Source organism: Mycteria americana, chromosome 5 (genome assembly GCF_035582795.1).
Source record: "Mycteria americana isolate JAX WOST 10 ecotype Jacksonville Zoo and Gardens chromosome 5, USCA_MyAme_1.0, whole genome shotgun sequence".
Lineage (NCBI taxonomy): Eukaryota > Metazoa > Chordata > Aves > Ciconiiformes > Ciconiidae > Mycteria > Mycteria americana.
Window position 1 is genome coordinate 14,335,630 of NC_134369.1, and position 19,122 is coordinate 14,354,751.

General features: G+C 40.3%; 1 protein-coding gene across 1 annotated transcript in view; it reads right to left on the minus strand.

The window, feature by feature from the left end:
- Window positions 1-3,270: 3,270 nt before the first annotated feature.
- Window positions 3,271-19,122, minus strand: part of RRAS2 (RAS related 2) — a 45,775-nt gene continuing 29,923 nt past the window's right edge. The window contains exons 2-6 of the mRNA XM_075502199.1: window positions 16,738-16,825; window positions 15,900-16,002; window positions 13,349-13,457; window positions 5,212-5,330; window positions 3,271-4,751 (exon numbers count right to left, since the gene is read on the minus strand). Coding sequence (XP_075358314.1) covers window positions 4,664-4,751; window positions 5,212-5,330; window positions 13,349-13,457; window positions 15,900-16,002; window positions 16,738-16,825 — 507 coding nt within the window. The 3' untranslated portion in view covers window positions 3,271-4,663. The remainder of the gene's footprint in view (window positions 4,752-5,211; window positions 5,331-13,348; window positions 13,458-15,899; window positions 16,003-16,737; window positions 16,826-19,122) is intronic.

Consider the following 19,122-nt stretch of genomic DNA (forward strand, 5'->3'; position numbering starts at 1 on the left):
CCTTACAACACGTACCACACAACACAGGGATTAAGACCTTGAACATACTTCTACTTACCCCCACGTAAAACCCAGAGCCTGCTTCAAGCCTGCAATTTTAACTTAGCTTTCCAATAGAACCAGGTAAGTACGGCAGAGAAGCCAGCTTCGCAAAGCGGTAAGCACTGCATTTACTGTTCGGGATGCTCTGAGCAAGAGCCCATCTTAACAACTTTAAGCCTGCAGGTTTTGGCAAAGACTGCCGCCCTGCAGCGGCTCAGCTGAGTAACACAGGAAACACCACCGTGCCCCCGTGTTCCTACCTTGAGTGTTTTTCTAAGTTCAGCTCGAGTGTTTCTTTTATCATGGTTTTGGAACATGAGGGTAATCAACTTCCAAAATCTATGCCTAAATCAAGTGAACAAATACATTCCCTGTTCAGCAGATTCCTGAGCTTTTCCGGGCAACAAACTTCTAAATACTAAGCGCAGATAACTTTTGGCAGTGCTTGGCTTGTGGTGACTGACTTCAAGAATATTCTGCTTGGAATAAGCTCCTTAAAGCTTTCTAATGAGATTACATGGCAAGGCCAGTCAACAACAGCTACGGCTACGCCACAGGTGAAATGTTGTCACAAGCTGATGTCAGAAGAGCGTTAGTTAGTATTTTTGTTTGAATCCAGATTTGAACTTTATCCATTATGACTAACCACAAGGCCACGCATAAATCAGTTTTCCTTGGCATTAGTGGGTGTTAACTCATCCAAATATATTTTGCTTTATTAACCCTTTCGCAACAGCTCATCTCATTACGTGCTCCTACACTGGGCTACCCAGGCTCGCTTAGGGCATTTTTCTGATGGCCTCTTGCCTGATAACCTAAACACGGAGCACTTGTACAGGGCCAACACTACTAGTCGGTGTAAGGGGGAGGTGGCGGAGGAGCCTTCCTCCTTCTGCAGGAACAGGGAGGGCGCTGCCAGGGTGCATTGCACAGTGTGTCCTGCACACTGCAAGACACTGCAAACTTATTAGAAAAGTGAAAGGAAAACAACTTTGAAAGGAAGATCATCCACCTCATATTCCTACACAGCTCTGCAGTTTTACCACACTAGGTCAGTTCTAACCCGCAGCAGAGAGGCTGACTAGCTGCAGACATGCATTTCAGGCAGATGCCCAACACAACAGGCTGGAAACAGACCAAGCAAATAGTCCTACCTTTTATTTTTCCTCTTTTCTGCACAATCAAGGTAAGTTTATACTTATCATCCATATCGGTGGCTCTACTTCCCGTGAACAGGCCATGTCACAAAAAAAGAGCATATTTTAGAGGAGGTGATGTAATACTTCTGGAAATTCTCCTCTTCACCTGTATATGTTAGTTAGCATGGGAGCACTGATGCAGAAGAGTTGCTAGGTCAGAGAAAGCAAATGCATTAACCAGAGCAGGCACAAGGAACTACAGTGTACTTATATGGAAGTAATTCTTCCCCAATTCTGGACCACCCATAAAACTTCACCAACTGCATAAAAAGGCTTTTGCCTATGAGCAGCTCAATCCTCCTCATCCAGTGGAGTAAGAGGCTCAGTAGTGTGAGATTCCAGAAAGAGGAGAGTTATTTTGTGCTTTGAAACAAAGATCCAGATCCTCCTCTGTGCTCTAGGAAGAGCAGGAGGTCATTTGTGGACACATTTTAAGCACTCCAAATTCCTGAACTGTGAATTTGAATATGGATGTGGCCTTGAACTGAAGTAACTACAAACATAAGCGACAAATCTTAAAGCATTTCTTCTGCCAGGTAAAGTCATAAGAAACTCTCACTCTCTCTCTCGGGTTGTCAGCTAAACTACTATCCTACAGCAAGGTGGCAATGTTGTAAATTCACAAATAATCCAAAGCACATAGATTGGGGCTACTACTGTTGAGAAGACTTACAAGGTCCCTATTGCACTTTGCAAGCTCCACACTAGGGACAAAAGCGCCATTTTTCACCATTACCTTCAGGTACAACAATTAGAAAAGCAAATCATTAAAATACCTTAAGCTGTGTCAAACTCACAACCACCTAGATCACCATTACTAGCCAAAAAAAAAAATTACTTTTCTAAATACTTACTTCAAGTCCGAAGACTAGGATCAAAACACCTACATTTAACAGCTTCTTAAAGTGCCATATATGAACCAGTCTCAAAGAGAGACCATAACATTACATGAAGATTTCCCTGCACATTCTCTCCAGCAGAAGCCTTAAGAACATGTGCACAGGAATATACTGTCTTAGTTAATAAACTTAGAGCAGACTTCCATAGCAGCAGCTGGTGGTCCCACTTCTGTTTAACTTGTTTATAAAGTTTACCGTGTTTACAGTGTGGCTTAACAGATAGGAGTAGGTTGCTTAGCATCAACCAACTCAAAGCTATTCTGCTTTCTATATGAGGAAAAGCAAGGGTGTGGTGCTCTCCACCTTCTCTATGAATTACAGAGTTACATATTAAAAGACCTACCTATACAACAGTCTACCATTTTAAAACCAATCTATCATGAGTGAAACATTTAAAAAAAAAAAGGGAAAAAACTGATGAAACTTAAAAGATATTTGCACCTCACAAATTTAGTCTCAACACACGTTGTCATTTGTTGTCTTAACTCATTCTAATGCCACACAGCTAGTAACTTAACTCCAGAGAGCTCTACATATTTAAGAAAACACGTGGTGTTTGCTACAGGCTGTAATTTCTTATATTTGACTTGAAAAATGTAATCCATCTCCCAAATGTACTTCCACTGTAACTTCTTGTTTGCATCTTCTACACATTCACGACTAGCCTTTCATCAACCAGTAACTTTATTTAAAGGGAAGTGTGTCAGGGGGAAGCTACCCACTCTCTCAAAACAGTATTACACAACCTAATCTAAATTACATAAAAAAACTTGAATTCCTCTGCTATGCATGGCACTAGTGTTACTTCTAGGTGTAATGCTTTGCTGCTGTAAAGGTAACTGGAACTTGTTTAAGCACTGTTTTCTCAGCAGACCTTTACAGATTTATAGCAGAGCACCTGACAGTGAGCATAGCCTGAAAACACAAGGAAATGTTGATGGGACCACTGACTACATACTTCAAGTGAAAACAAACAACAGCTTTTATCATCTATCATGATTTAAGTTGAAATAGCTTTTCTGTACTTCCAAGCTTGAAGAAACGTCATGCAGACATGCGTATCTATCTCCTAACCAGGTCCCATCACCCCTTTCTTCCTCCCACCCCCAAAAAATTCAGCTTTTGGAAGAGAGTCAAAGAGGCAATGTGCTTACCCCCGATAATGGTTAGATCATCTTTAATTCTAGCACCTGAAGTTATACAAGGGTTTGCTTAATAATCAAGTCTCAAAGAACTGTTGGACATATTCAGTAAGGTGACAACTGTGCAATACCACTCAGTATTTCAATATCAGGGAACATACTCTTGAATTGTTTAAACACAATCCACAGAACTCAAAATTAAACCACCATCCACAGTTTAACTAAACAATCAGTTAAAAGTCTTACAGTTTAATAATTCACATAATGGTCAGTCTTTAGTAAGGGATACTGAAATTCATTAAAACACAACACTAGATTTTACTCTATGGATGTGCTGGGCAGGCACATAATTGGCCATTCTTGGGTACAACCAGAAGGTCAGGAGAAGTTTACCACAGTTTGGCAAATCCCACATTTTGTCAGTTAAAAGTGAACTGTGAGAATTAAATACTTATCTTTACATATACACAAGTTATGCTGTGAAAGCATATTTGCTTACAAACATATAAAAATACTTGTTAACTAGTTTGATAAGAAAATAATGTATAAAAGTATATAGCAAAAACATTTAATCATCTCTGACAATGGAAAGATCAAGTTCATTTTTGTCACATGGAACAAAAACAGCTACTATTTTAGTTTTCCTTAATCCCTTACCCAGAAATACAAAGGAAGACACAATTTGTTTCCAAGCAAATGATGAGAAATTTCTTAATAAGCCGAAATGCCTCAATCCAGAATGAGCTCAGGTATTTGGCCATATCCTAATAGTAGTAGTAATCATCCTGTAGCTGTTCTGGATTCATAAAATAAATACAGTAGACTGTTTTGGCCACTGAAGTAAAACTGCAGCATAAATGAGAGATGAAGATTTTTGCTGACAATGAAATTCAGTGTAGGTTTCTTAAGGCTAGCTGAATACTCAAGTCTAATTTAACTGAGGGCAAAAAAAGCCAATCCACCCCTTTTTTTAAAAGTATTCTCTATGCTTCAATATAGGTCTTTGTAATAGCTAATGAAATGTCAGAAGTAAAAATAAATTAATTCACAAGAGACAACTTATGCATGACTTCAACACCTTGTCCTACACGGTTTTGTTTCATCTCCTTTGCGAATAAAACTCCACAAGGTGCAAGCTCTTACGGGAGAGAAGGAAGGAACTGTGGTATTAAAGAAGCAGCCTTAGTGTTTTGTTTTGAAGTCTGCCCCAGGATGACTGAGTCTTCTTCAAGAACTATTCTGCCAGCTTCTTGTACTAAGGCTATTCTGGTGACCACTTTTAGGACATGCACATATAAGGCTAGACCAATACCAGAAGTAATGTAAAATGATGGAAAGAAAAAAAAAAATCTGGCAGTTGATAGCTTGGTTCTTGGGATTCTCAGAAAATAACACAATGGCAGCCTTTCTTGTCTTTTTCTTTCCGTGTTGGCTCTGGTGAAGGAGGGCACTCTTGTTCTTGAAATTTCCTGGAAATAGATATTTCAAACTAAATTTATAGAATCATTTTCAGTCAAAAAGTAATTACTGTATTTAAAGTTACTGTTTTTACACTTTTATAGAGGATGGACTTACTTTTGACACTCAAACTACTGATTAAATCTGTGATAGTTTTTTGGGGGTTGCCTTTTTTTTTTTTAAAGAAACACCACTTTTTACAGAAGGCCAATCTCAGATTTAGTTTATCAGGCTTACTTACTGGGTGATCAATAAAACCTGAGAGATTAAGGTGAAGAAATTATCTTCCAAATACATTACATTCATGTAAACATTTTTCCTAATACACAGGAATAATGGAGAGCATTGGTCAAAGTTTACAGGTAACAGCAGGCAGAATTTTCTCAGCAATTTCCCACTACATTTCAATACATTTGCTGTACCTATCCATTAATGTAGGGACTTTAATTATCTAGTGTCAAGTTATCATACCTTATAACTCTGACAAGTTCATGAAAAGCTTGGTCTACATTCAATCTGATTTTTGCTGAGGCTTCCATGTACGTTACTTTAAGTTGTCGTGCTAGCTGCTGACCTTCCTCTTGTGTCACCTGTAACAGACATCAATCATTAAGTTCAAGGCTTCCACGGGCACGTTCGTATCAGTAGACACAGCAAATACATGTTAAGGATCTATTTCCCTCAAGCAATAATGCTTATTTGGCCACAGAATAGTTTCCACACTGTCCACATAATACAACTGGGAAACAAATCCACATAATACATTTTTTCAAATGCAAGTAAAGACTTTTTTTAGAAAAGGTTCTGCAATAGACAAGGATTGGTCCTCTAAAGAATTTCCCTCACTGCAGCTGCCTTGTCTTCACTTCATTTCTGCATAACAAGACCAAGTTTTCCTTCATCGGCAGACAAGAGTCCCTCACTCCTCCTCAAAGCAAGAGCTTTAGTCAAAATCTGCTGGATTACTAACAGAACTGTGAATACTATTGCTAAATTCACCCTCTCCATCCCAGCTAAATCTAGAGGAAAAAAAAAATCAGATTACTACTTTTAAACCAAGAACTGATGTTTAGCTTCTGAATCTTTATAAAATAATTTAAAAAACTATTTATGACACCACAAAGTATTAATACAGCCAGTTTTAAATATAGCTTAAATGACAAGAGATCTAAAAATCCATGAAGCCTTCAGGCTATCCAGAGATACGAAAGAAACCCTGTCTACCTCTTGACTCCTTGGGTCAACAGAGAAAAGGGAGATGAAGAGGAAATAATGAGCATCATAAAGAGTCAGTATAAAATTTAAAGTGATGAAGCAGAAGGCAGGAAGCTAGTGGACCATTATAGGAAGGAGGAGTAAGTTGGTCACAGGGCAAAACCAAAGGAGATCACTGTGTATATTTTTGGATGAAGTAGAAAGCAGCGAGGTCAGACCACAGAAGGCCACCCCGAGCAGTGCAAGGCACGCGAGGCTTCAACGGGCAGCTCACCCGCAGGGCCGGGGAGGAAAGGGCAGCTTTCAGTGATAAAAGGAAGTACAAAAGATCTTGCCAAGACAATGGCTAGTGGAAGAAATGTCAAAGATTACACTGCTTTCACAGAAAAATGTTAAACCAGCACGTAGAGGACTGACACGGTGAGAATAAAAAAAAAAGAGAGGGTTTCTTTTTAATTCAGTTTTGAAAAGGCACTCAGATATTCACTTATATTAAGAAGGTACATAGAAATGGAAGTAGTTGGAAACAGAAAAGCATCACTGGGAGCGTTCACCACAGTGCAAGATACAGAAGTACTTTTCAGCTTGCAAAATACTTTCTTAACAGCTACACGCACAGTTTGAGAGCCTTCATGCACGGCATCTCAACACGTTTGATTGCTCTGTCCTTAGCACCCCCACTGGTATTATATTCATACATTTACTGCTGCTTTGAGGGCTGTTCCCACTAAATCCTCATGAAGCTCTACATGGAGCCCGCAGCACCTTGTGCCATTAGCTGGAGTAACTCGGGATGCATCCGCTGATCACAAACACTCACGGAAACTCTACATTTATTTCACTGTTATTGCCGTCTCCTGAAGCAAAAAAAAAAAAACCCAAAACACCACCCAACCCCAAGATCAACTACTGGAGCTGCGTTTTTAACAGCAGGACACAAAGTGAGAATAACTGGCATCCTTCAGTCCTCCACTGGTATCTGAAAACTAAATGATATTCAAGATTTTTGCTCCCCTCGCTGGAAGAAACTCACTTCTACCTTTCGCCCTCAGATGTTTAAAGTATCCTTATTCCAAAGCTTATGAAGGCTACATTTTGAGAAATATTCATAGCTCTTTTCTGGCATGTCGATGACATTGCAGAATCCCCCAAAGTTTGCAACAGGGCTTCCAGAACCTTTCATACATCTCTGCCTCACTCACCAGACAAAAGTAAGTTAAAAGTATGGACGTGGCAGTTTTTGGAAAACTAACTCCCTTTACTTTTCTTCATCCCTGCACAGTCTACTGTAGGCCCAGAAAGTGAGAGGCTAAAGTCTAATAAAAATAAGTAACTGGGAAGGAATGTATAGTCCTGAGGAGAAACTGAACCCAGTCCTTAAGTGTATGTGGTTAGATACAATCATGAAGAAAGTAGTAAAGTACATTAGAGATACAAGTCAAACTAACACTGTAATAAAGTTAAGCTACACTTCCCCAGTTTTCTGCTTTTAAAATACTATAGACACAACATTAAAGTCCTTATTGCATTTGTCAGAAGACCTGTAATTGTTTAATTCCAAAATAATCTTTTTGTCAATATTACAACTATATTTTCAAGTAGCTTGTGGTAAGTTTTAGTGACCTCAACAAAGTCAGTTTAAAAAAATACTTGGTTTTGGGCACACTACAGAAGCATTCGCAGGGCCCAAGCTGTAAATTAGAGGACAGAACGTACCAGCTCCATTTTCATAGCTGAGGAAAATGTAGTAAGTACCACAGAAATACTTGAAAACAAAATTAATTTCCATCTTTTTATTCTCCCTTCTCAAGCACGCTAACCCTGTGTCATGACAGACTTTTCATTAAGTGTGATGGGAGAGCTTATTAAACATCACCAGCAAAATAAAAACTAAATCCTTTTTCTTCAAAGAACACTGTATCTTATTTTGACAGAAGTAAAGAGAACCACAGATTTTCTGGTAGTAACTGTGCGTGTACACGTGTGTGTTGGTTCTGCAGTGAAAGTCTCTTGGTTTTGGTAAGCTTAAGTGATTCCCGTTTGTATTCAGCCTTATGATGCCTATCCTTTGTTTTAGGATATTTTACTGTTTGTTTTTGAGTATCATTCATTTGTGCTGTTGATACAGTTGGTAAAAGTTTCTCAAATTAAACACCACTATAAAATACGTAAGTAAGCAAGTCAAACCTGGCAAAGCTTATTCCACAACTCCCTAAGTAACAGTTTTCTTCTTACTGAACCAGTTTCCGTTTGAGTATCTGCAAAAGAATCCTGTGAACATCTCATGTGGCCCTCCTTCTTCACTATGGTATCTGAGAACTGTTAGAATATATATTTGTTTCTGACGTTTCTATGCTTTCCTCCACCTAAAGCAACTCTACAAGGCTGCCTAACCTAACACTGCATCTGTGTTTTGCCTGGGTACTTATGCAGACTGAAGGTCACATTGCACTCGCGTCAGCAGGTAGCAGTTAAGTGCTTCCTCAAGTTTGAGAGGAAGCCATTTCTACTTTCCTTGTGGTCACCCTACAGTGCTCCCTGCAGAGACACATTGCCCATTCCTGCAGAGAGTTCCATCACTCCCGAAAAGTGCATCTGTCATCCTGATTTTCCACCTCACCAGCCCACCCACAAGTGCTGCTAGTTCACACTTGGAGTGGGCTACCATAAGGCTTTCCTGTAGGGGTAGTTCACTGTCCACTAGTTCTATTTTGTCTGCATTCTCATATAAAAGGTCACTTTGGTACACACAAACTGTGGTTATGAAGCACTGACACGTATTCAAACAGGCTGACTTGCTGTATTCAAACACTGCACCAGATGCCTGATTGCTAGTTATCTATAAAGCTCAAAATCAGGCAAGCCACGTGAAGACCTGAAGGTATGATCCATCTGTGAGAACATCACTGTATACAGCCATAAAATCTACCACCTCAAGAAGTTATTGTCGCACTTTCATACGAGTTCACAATAGTTAAGAGAAAGGCCAAAAGGAAATGGTAATGAATTTGGGTAGGCCTCCAGGTCCCTGTACCTGTCCACCCCCTGGAATAAGCCATCTCAGGTCAAGCCATTTGTGAAGCAGCAAGTCTGCAAAGCCCAATGTATTAACTGCTTGTTTGCCAGCGTCTAGGCTGATGCTTATCAAGGTCAAAGCACAAGGCTGCTTGCCTGAGATCATCAGCTTTGCTCATCATCTGTCTGTTCATGAACTGAAGTCACACGGACCTCTCTAAAACCTTGCTTTAAAGGTATCTAGCAACACAGATGATCTTAGCACTAGGTCATTGTATTAGTTCGGTCATAATGCAAAAGCAAAGACTAGCATTTAATGAAACCCAAGAACTTTCCTTGGATTTTCCTTGAAACCCTGCCATCTGGGGAACGATCAGACTTGACCCAGTTTAAGCTAGCAGTTATCTACAAAAAGTCATGCATACCCTGCACTGACAAGTCTACTCCTCTGTCAGTAGTGGTTATTACCAAAACATCTGGTACTCTACTGAATTGTCTTACTGGAGAAACATCCAGTGTTGTTTGAGTTGCACAGAATTAACCCATTTAAGAGAAAGACTGCTACACAGCATTTACTTTAAGGAAAGAGCAATGAAAGATGGTGCTTCAATTTTGGTTTCACAGTCACCAACCTGTGACTGATTGGGGAATCTGGAAACACTGGTAACTTTGTTCCTTACCATACAAGGACATTCTGAAGATTAATGCTTGCTCGCCCTCTAATAACTCATTTTTCTTTGTCAGCCTAACATGTAGATATCAAGGACTTTGCCTCCCATACCACAAAGGCCACAAAATTACAAGAAGTCTGCTTAACTCTATTTATCTATACAGTTATTACTGTAGCAAATTGCTATTCCAAACTTCCTCTTTCACCTCTCTTCTTCCAAAAACACCTGTGAGTTGACCTGTAGTATATTACAGTCACCACTATTTTACTCTACACCTTTGGTATGCTCCTAACACTTCATCAAGATCATACTATCATCTGTGCACTTCTGCTGTACAACCCAGTTCATGTATTTCCTGAGAAACAGTTGCCACCACAGAAGGATTATTAGTTATGCATCATTTGCTTCCAAATTTATGGTATCATAATGATAGTACTCTGTACCGTGCTCAACTACAAAATACAGTTACTTGCATAAAGGTGTGGTCAGACCCTTGAGACATCCAAAACTTTCATACGCGTTTAACTCTTCTGGGCTCCAGGAAGATGTGTGTTAATTCTATTGAGCATCGTTCGCCGATCAAAACACACACTAAATTACTTTCTTTAACTTAGTTTTATGGTCTCAGAGGTAGCTTGTGTTCTCTATTATTTCACTGGGTTGCCTCCTGTCTTTCAGGAAAAGGCAGCAGATGCCTAGTACAAGCAGTTTTGCTCTAAAAACTCATACCCAACTTCCCGAATTTCTATAAACGCTACTTAAATTCTGAAGCTGAAAAATGTACATTTGTGATTAAACAATTTTAAAAGAGCAAGACGTCTTCTTGTAGAACTGCCAGCTAAGAAAGCGAACCGCAGTGTGACACTCTAGCCTGGCTGACCAGGTTTAGAGAGTAACTCAAATGAGGTTTGACACAACAGCCGACTGAAAATGCAGAAGTGTGGAGGACTAGCACTTCTCATGTTTTTGCCTGCAAGTTACAGCCTGCAGACACCCCACACTTCCTACTCACCCCAGCACTCCTAACCGAGATGAGGGAGTACTCTCGCCTTTGCCCCCAGACCTCCCATCACAGCTGCCTGTGCAGCAAACCTGGAGCCAGAGCAAGATGACCTTGCTCGCCAGGCTGAAGTTTCTCCATACGTGGGGAGATGTGGTGGCAGGACTAGTTTTCAGCCAGATCAGCAAGCTGATCCAACTCACTGACTGGATGCCTGCATCAAGAGCTCACGTGATGAAGCAGAGACTCTGGCTGTGCTTAACATCCAGCTGATAACATCTAACTGCTTGCGGCTGCCAAAAGGCGAGGTCTCACTTTCTTTCCCCCACCCCAACTCCTCCCTGCTCTGCTCCAAGCCACAGTCCCACCCCTTCCCATGCTTCGAGCATTGGCACTCAATCTTTCTGCAAGCTGATTTAACTCACACAGGTCCCAGAAAGCCATTCCAGCTCATCTGTTTTTCTCCGTCTAGAGAGATGATTCAACACAAAGTGCTTCAAGTGAGAGCTAGGGCCAGCAAAGGAAAGAGCAGGAATGTGAAGTCAAGAGGGAGGGGAGGCTCTCCCTTCTGGGGACTATGTCAGCTCAGCACCCCCAAACCATTCCTTCAGACTGACCTAAGGCCAACTGAAACACCATGTGACAGGGAAGGGGCAGGGAAGAGTTAAGAACGCATAACTTGCTGTTTCAGCAAACCTAGAAGTGCTATTTCAGCTACATTAAACGAAGGCTGTCTCAGCCCCAACTTCTGATGGAAGTCACAAATCTACCAATTTGCATGTAAATTGTGTGAATGATAGCACCAAAAGTTATGCTTGTCAGCATCTAATCAATTAGGGCAATTAACGTAGCCATAGAAACCAAAAGAAGCTTTTGGGGACATATGCTTTTATTTGCGTTCAGATATAAGCAGCAAAACTGCAAAGTTAAGCAATTTGAACACAGCTGCTTTGAGCTTGAATGTGTACCAGCCCATCACCATCTGAAAAAGCAGCTAGGAATCAGGTACAGAGAGACTAGAAGGAGAACAGGTGACAGGCACCTCTTCCTTTAAGGGAGAAACAGATGCTGTGTAATAACAATAGGAGGGTGGAGGAGAGAGAACAAAGTTCGTAACTGTTTCTAGAAATGGATCTACAGGATTATCAGCTATATTTGCAGGCATGCTCTGAGAACTGGGGCTGACAGCGATGATGTTATTTCTCTCCCAAAACATCTGGATGTTTGTCCTTCAGCAATTACAGTTTGCAGAACAGTTCAGTTTCACCTACATGATTTCCATGCCAACATTGGTGCATGAGATAAAGTACATTATGTTCCAGGACCTGCAAGGTTAAATTCTGGAATTTTGATGGGGACATGATGGTACCTGAAGAGTGAAAGAGTTTCACTTCTGTCTCAGTGACAGGCTGATAGTTCTGTGCATGTGTGAGTACATGAAGTTACTTCTGATGAGTTTGTGAGCTACTTCTGTGAAAAACTCTTTTAAGACATTATCTTTCAGCATAGGTTTTAATTTTGTCATGACCTTTCGACTCAGATTCTGGGGTAAAGAGGCTGTGACAATCAAGGGAGCATACTCAACAGGAACTTTTTTGTACTGAAGGTTTTATGTAGTATTCAAGAAATTCATTCAACAACAACGTACTAACCCAAACTCTTTCATGTTATTTGTTTTGAGCCTAATTTTTTCTTGTTCCAGCCGCTGTTTTTTGACAGAGAAAAGATTTTATCTGGCAAAGAACAAAACCTATGTAAGCACTTGTGGACAGAAACTAAGTCATGTCCTGGTACACAAATCTGAGAATATCTTATTGTTTAAAGCTGTGTTTTCCTTGTGAAACTCTTAAAATAATTCCAGCAGTTTTAGTAATACTTAGTTTACTCTCAGATAAAAATCAATCATGTGTTTGCTATGAAGCTTTAAGAGTCATCTTACTGTCTCAGAAGAAAATACTAAACTCCTGAAATAAGTTGCTGACGAAGAATACAAGTTTAACACCTGTTTCTTTCCTGCTGATGTAAGAAAGATTATTCTCATGTCAGCTCAAATCAGTTTGATTCAAGAAAATCAAGAATAAATAGGGAAAACAAATTTAAGCTCCTTATTTAAATAATTCTGAACTAAATCTTTTAAGCTCTTACAACTAGAGGTGAGGTTCAAATCTACTAGTTTCAAAACTTTAATTTTAAGGTACATAAATATGACAGTAATTATGTTGCTGTACTTCCAACTTTTAAAGCTTTAAGTCATTTACACAGAAGAGGAGCGGCCAAATAGAAAACAGCAAATGGCTACTCATTTATACATAACAGCAGTGAATGGTAAAAGCAACAGCACTGAAGTCTCGGGATCGTTAGAGCTAGTGCTGGAACGCGCTCTGCTTGGCGCAGCACGCTATGGTGAGTAACAGAACGGAGGAATTAGACACGTTCATGCCTGAGTAATCAAGTCATGACAAAGTTTTCAACTCTGTATGTGAATAGATTTGGTCTCAACATAACCCCACTGAGTCAGATGTGCTGTACATGGAATGCCATCATGCTTCTAAGATTCTTCAAGTACAGAAACTGAGTGCAATTGTGTTTCTTGCATTGGAATTAGTATGATTTTTTTTCCATTTGTTTCTTGTTCCCACTATTTTTGGGAGGAAAACTGTAAAGCTTCTAGAAGAAAGTGAGTAGTAGCTAATAGCAAATGAATTACCTGTCTTTGGTGGTCCAGATCTGCTTTATTACCGACTAGAATCATAGGAAACTCATCACGATCTTTCACTCTAAGAATTTGTCGCTGAAACTTATAGATTTCTTCAAAACTGTAAAAGAATAAAGTAGAGCATCAGTGGACTAATTCATAGATTCTCAGGTTCTGCAGAAGTCCAGAAAGGATGAGTCACCTCTTCAGACTTGCCCTGCCATGCCACACAAGCAGACAGCTGCAGGGACTCCACCAAAGAGTCCACTGTTGCAGCATGACCAGTTAAGAGAATCATTCAATAGTCAAACTAAAAAAATCCTCAAGTTAGCAGTGTGCTATGCACTGGACTTAGGTGGGGCTACAGGGTAAGCAAAACACTTACCGTGTCTCGATCTAGAGGGACCTGGATGCCAATGTGTTGCAGAGAATCAAGCAACCACAGTCCCTTCTACAAATATTGGCTTTAAAGTTCAACTCTGGCTAGAATAGTCAAACTATAGTCTAGAGACCATGGTGATCAGTATTTCAGCTGGCAACCTCCACGGCTACTTCTAGGAATTTTGGGGGAAGCTATCAAGGCTGGAAAATTTTGTTTCCTGAAGAGCAGAAAAATGGTAGGGCTAAACGATCAGAAAAAGCTTTCCAGTTACCAACTAAGTTATACCAGGTACTGACGTTGTTCAAGCAGTAAGGAATATTCCAGCAGTGCTTAAGGGAAGGTGAGCAAAGCAGAAAGGTTCTCCAAGGACACTATATTAGACAAGCTAATTCTGGCCTAAACAAGGATTTTTTTTTTTTTTTTTTTTTTGGGGGGGGGGGGGGGGGGGGAAATCACTGCTTTCAAGTAAACACTGTTAAAGCTACATCACTACATAAGGAGCTTCAGCACAGATGTTTGTAGACAATCACATATCCTCTGGAGCACACGCTTCCCAAACACTGCGTTTGATTCCAGGCATATAGTCTGAAGCCATTTACACTTAGATTTGCACACTAAAATTTAAAAGCAAGACAATCATCAGTAAGAAAGCCGCATTAAAAAAAAGTTACATAGTCAATATGTTACAAAGTTACATAGTTACATAGACAATGCCAATCCACCTCATCCATATAAAGCAATCATGAGAAGAAAGTGAATTAGAAGGAAGGTATGCCTCTAAGCATAGTGGACCTCCATTTAGATATGCTGTTTTAATACTCTGCTCAGAAGTCTTTAGCGACTGGAGGAAGAGAGTTGAAATTTACCAACTAAGTCATCTAGATTTCTTCTTGCTTCAGAATTACTTTCCACCACACAAGCAGGACAGACGCTGCTAGCAGATACTTCATTGACAGGGAATGTAAGTCTTGAATCAAATGGATATCAAAACAAAAATGAAAACTCTCCTCTTCAGAAGTCTTTGAAGGATTTCAGAGAGGAGAGCAATATACAGGTTTAATGTGTCAAGACCTGCTTAAAATCAAGCCAGACCGTTAGCCAGAAGAGCAAACAAAAACTTAAGATTTTTTTAGACAAACCAAGCAGTTCACGTGATAACATAAAAAAAAAAAAAAATCTACAGTCCTCTGTAGCAAAACCATTTATGTTAAAACAAGTGCTCAGTATGTCTTAAATCCACAGACCCAGACCTCTGACAGAAGTGTAAGTCTCTTCTGGGCAGTACATCAAGATGAATTTATGCATTTAGCAGCATTCTTAAGTGTAAGATACAGATCCAATGGAAACACGCTCATGCTCCATAAAATAATTATTTTAATTGTCATTATAGACAGAGCTGTTAATAAGATTAGAAGTAACTTATTAGAGCCTAGATTGAATTGGGGGGGGGAATTATAGACATTTTTTTTTTTTGTCATTCTATTGCTCTTCTGTTGCAACTCAAAACAAGTGGAAGGACAAATCCCTGAGCACTTCTCCTTTACTACTACATATCTGATAAGCTCAATGGAGGACGATCACAGCCAAAAATATTATGTGACTGTCTGTATATACATGGCAGTTTCCTACTCTCAGAATGACCAGGAGCCACCTGACCAAGCTCCGTGAGCTTCTAAAGATATGTTTCAATCTCAAGTCTGCAGTTATGCAGGTTCCAGTCAATTCATGGGAGTAAGCAGAGTGAGCACTGCCTGCAAAAGGGTGCAGAGACATACCCTGAACCGGATACACCCATTCAGAAATCCAGAGACAGCCACTGGATGTCGACGAGTGCACAGCAAGGGGATATTTCTAAGAACTGATCAGACATCATAGCATGTTGCGCTTAGTTTAAGTTTCTGTCACTTCCAGGAAACTAGTATTCTGGACTGTAATGAAGTGTTTGAATAGAGTTGTCTTTTTTTTGTGTATGCTTTCAAGTTATCTACTGCAAGAGACATACTTTCAATAAGTGATTGGTTTAAAATGGGTTTTCATCAATGCTGAAAGAGCATCCCACCACAGAATCTAAGAGTGAATGCATACTTAGTGTTTCTGTTTGAGATTATTTCAATAAAGGATAAGCAGCAATTTAAGATTAATTACAACTTGTTTGTTTTAATAACTTGACATTAGGCTTACCTTCCTCTATCAGTGACTGAGAAAACAAGCAGAAAACCCTCCCCTGTCCTCATGTACTGTTCACGCATGGCTCCAAATTCTTCTTGTCCTGCTGTATCCAGAACTGAACATAAGCAAAACATTGATTACTACAGTTCACGTAGAGTACAGACTGAGAAAAAAAAATCCTTCCTAATAGGATATTGTGAGAGCCTCTCCTGTACATCGTAATTAAGCGGAAAACACTTTTCACAGATACTGTTGGTTTTTGCTAAGATTCCCAACAAGTGCTTGGACTGACTGAACAATTCAAGACCTACCAAAACAAACTGAACAACAAAGTTTGGTGGACTTTTGCTAATTTGCAACCAGTTGAAACAGCTGGAAAATGCTTAGAAAGACTTGGGGATGGGGGTTGGGAGGGTTGCTGGTTTGTCCTTAAAGAAATCACTGACAGGGGAGAACTGAAACTTTTAAAGCAAAGCCTTTACATCGCACTTAGGAGAGGCAGCACACAACAACCAAGCGATGCGATTTTCATTCCACCGTGTCACCCAGGTAACTGCCAGGAGTTATATAAATTCTCCTGTTTTGTAGGCACTAAGGCTTCAGGAAGATTTCTTCAAAAAAATGTCCAATTTACTTTAAAGAGAGACACACATACATAAGGCATAAGCACTTCAAATTCTGGGTATCTCATTAATAAACCAAAGATAGGTAGCTTTTATCAGCCACACACTTACATAAAAACCACATGCCGCACAGTTGTTTACCTGCATTACATTTTATGCATACAGATGTAAACACAGGCACCGACAGCTACAGGCTGTTAGTACCATGCTTTAGCTAGGCTACTTACTGTCCAAGCGCGCAGCTCTCTCATCTATCACACATTGCTTGGTGTAGGAGTCTTCAATCGTTGGATCATAATCCGTAACAAAATAGGACTGCAGAAAATAAAACACGTTTGTGTGTGTAAGACAATACATAGAGGACACTCATCAAGTAAGACGCTAAAACTACGCTTGACAGCTTAGGGAAGACGAGCAGGTTTTACCCATGTACAACCGTTTCCCACTTTATCCAAAAAGATAGCAGGTAACGGCTTTCCTATTCCTAGTAAACACTTGTAAACTGTAGAAATTACTAGCAGAGTCACTGAATTTACTGGATTCCCACAGAATTTCTAGTATTTTCTAGAGATGCCTGGTAACTCCTAGAATTTCCCAGCAGGAATGCCTATAAACTTTTAGTTTCTAGCTGCTTTTAACATCTCTATTAACTGCTAAGTTTCTCTGAACTTCTGGTAGGCTTTAGAAGTTTTTTGGAATTCTCAAAAAGTTTCCAGGATTTGCTCCCCCTCTCCCAGAGCCAGTAATTTCTAGGAAGTACCAGGATTGTCCCAGCTGTTTCTATAATTCTCTAGCAGTTTTATAACAATTTCTAGCAACAGCTCCACGCAGCACAAGTGGCACTTCGTTTGTAAGCTGAATAAATTTTAGTGGATCATCCTTGTTCCCAGGATTTCTCTCCTGGTTTTAATGACTTTAAGCACACACACCCTCCAAAAAGACAACTCCTGAAAGCGGAATAAGCCATGAAATGCCTGTGTCACCCACTGCCTAAGCATGAGGCTCCACCAGATACTGCCAGTCTGTCACTTATCACCCGAACCACAGTGCAAAGCACATTCTGGTACATCTTTCTAGAGACTAGGTGACCTGGTATTGAATACTGGGGTAACAACACTATCTGAAGGCGGCAAGTTTAGATGTCAAAGGATGAATTTTTAGCTTGCATGCAGCCATAGCAAAGTTATCTTCATCCAAAACTAAAGCACATTGGCATAACAAATCCGAACTCTGATCAAATTCCTCCCCCTCTGTGCTCAATGGAGCAGGCACTGGGGACGTGTATTACCCTGGCTGTTCAGAAATCAATCACATTGGGCATGTGTGCACCCAGATGAATGCCACAGTAAGTGAAGGAGTACTACCTGCATACGTTTATTCAGTTCTGTAAAGCCAGTAAGGAAACAGGAATGCTTTAAAACAGCATATTGGCTCCTAGAAAGCAAAAAAAAAGGGGATGGGGGGTGGGGGTGGTGTGTTCTTGCATTAAGAAGGTATCACCAAAAGTAGGGTGCACCTCCTTATTCATGTCAAAATTAATAGTTCTCACTGAAGCGTCTTTCCCATCACACAAATTCAAAGATACCACCAAGATACCACTCTGTTCCTCTAAACTTACCGAAGTCAAGTTAACAGATATCATGGTAGGGAAAACAAGAAAAAAAAAAAAGAAATAACTGAAATTACAGCACTAGCCCACTCACCTTCTCCAGACACATCACTGTCAGTGCAGAACACCATTAACTCTGTTCTTGCAGATACAGTTTTATTAATGTGGTTGTATTTTTTCTTGTCTAGTTTCAATCTGGAGTTGCCCATGAGGGCTGGCTGCAGTCCTGACTGCACCCAGCTGACTCCCAACACTTGGGCATGTCTGCACTAGGTTTCTGGTTTAACAGCATGGACATGGACTCCCCAGGAGAGCTCATCAACTGAGCTGCCGCTGCCTTAGTGGGAGGAACACATCACCAGTTGTAACACACTTTACCAGCTGTGTATACTATATATAACCTATGCTCATATACCACCACCTCACCGTCATGCAGTTGGCTACAGGAAGAGTATGTACAGGTTGCTGTTGATCTATTCATTTAGATCTGGCACCATACTGAAAAACTGCTGACCCCTAGAGCAGAGACACTGAACAGCTCTGCACATCTCCTTTGCATCTGAAGTAGACATCAGTGATCTGTCCTCTCAGGATACACCTACACAGTAGTCTCAGTTGCTCTGCATCAACGGCACCACTGCGTAACCAGCCACCTTTACATAGCAATAACATTAAAACAACCATGTTCTTCTCTGAGGGGGATAAAATCCTAGCAATCTGTCCCACCAGAGATACCCGTGACACACGAGATGCTATAATTCACTTTTCTCAGTGTTTCGTGTAAGTCAAGTTGCTCATTTCTGGATAAGAAATGGTTCCTCCCTTGTTTTAGAACATTCACCCAAGCTAAGCAATCTCCCCCCTCCACCTCCCCCCCCCCCCCCCCCCCCCAACAAAAACAACAACGAAAAAACCACCCCACCCCCCAAAATTCAAACAAACCAACAGGCATAGGATACTAAATGCAGCACACAAACAAAGTTCAAGTTTTCCAGCAGAAGGG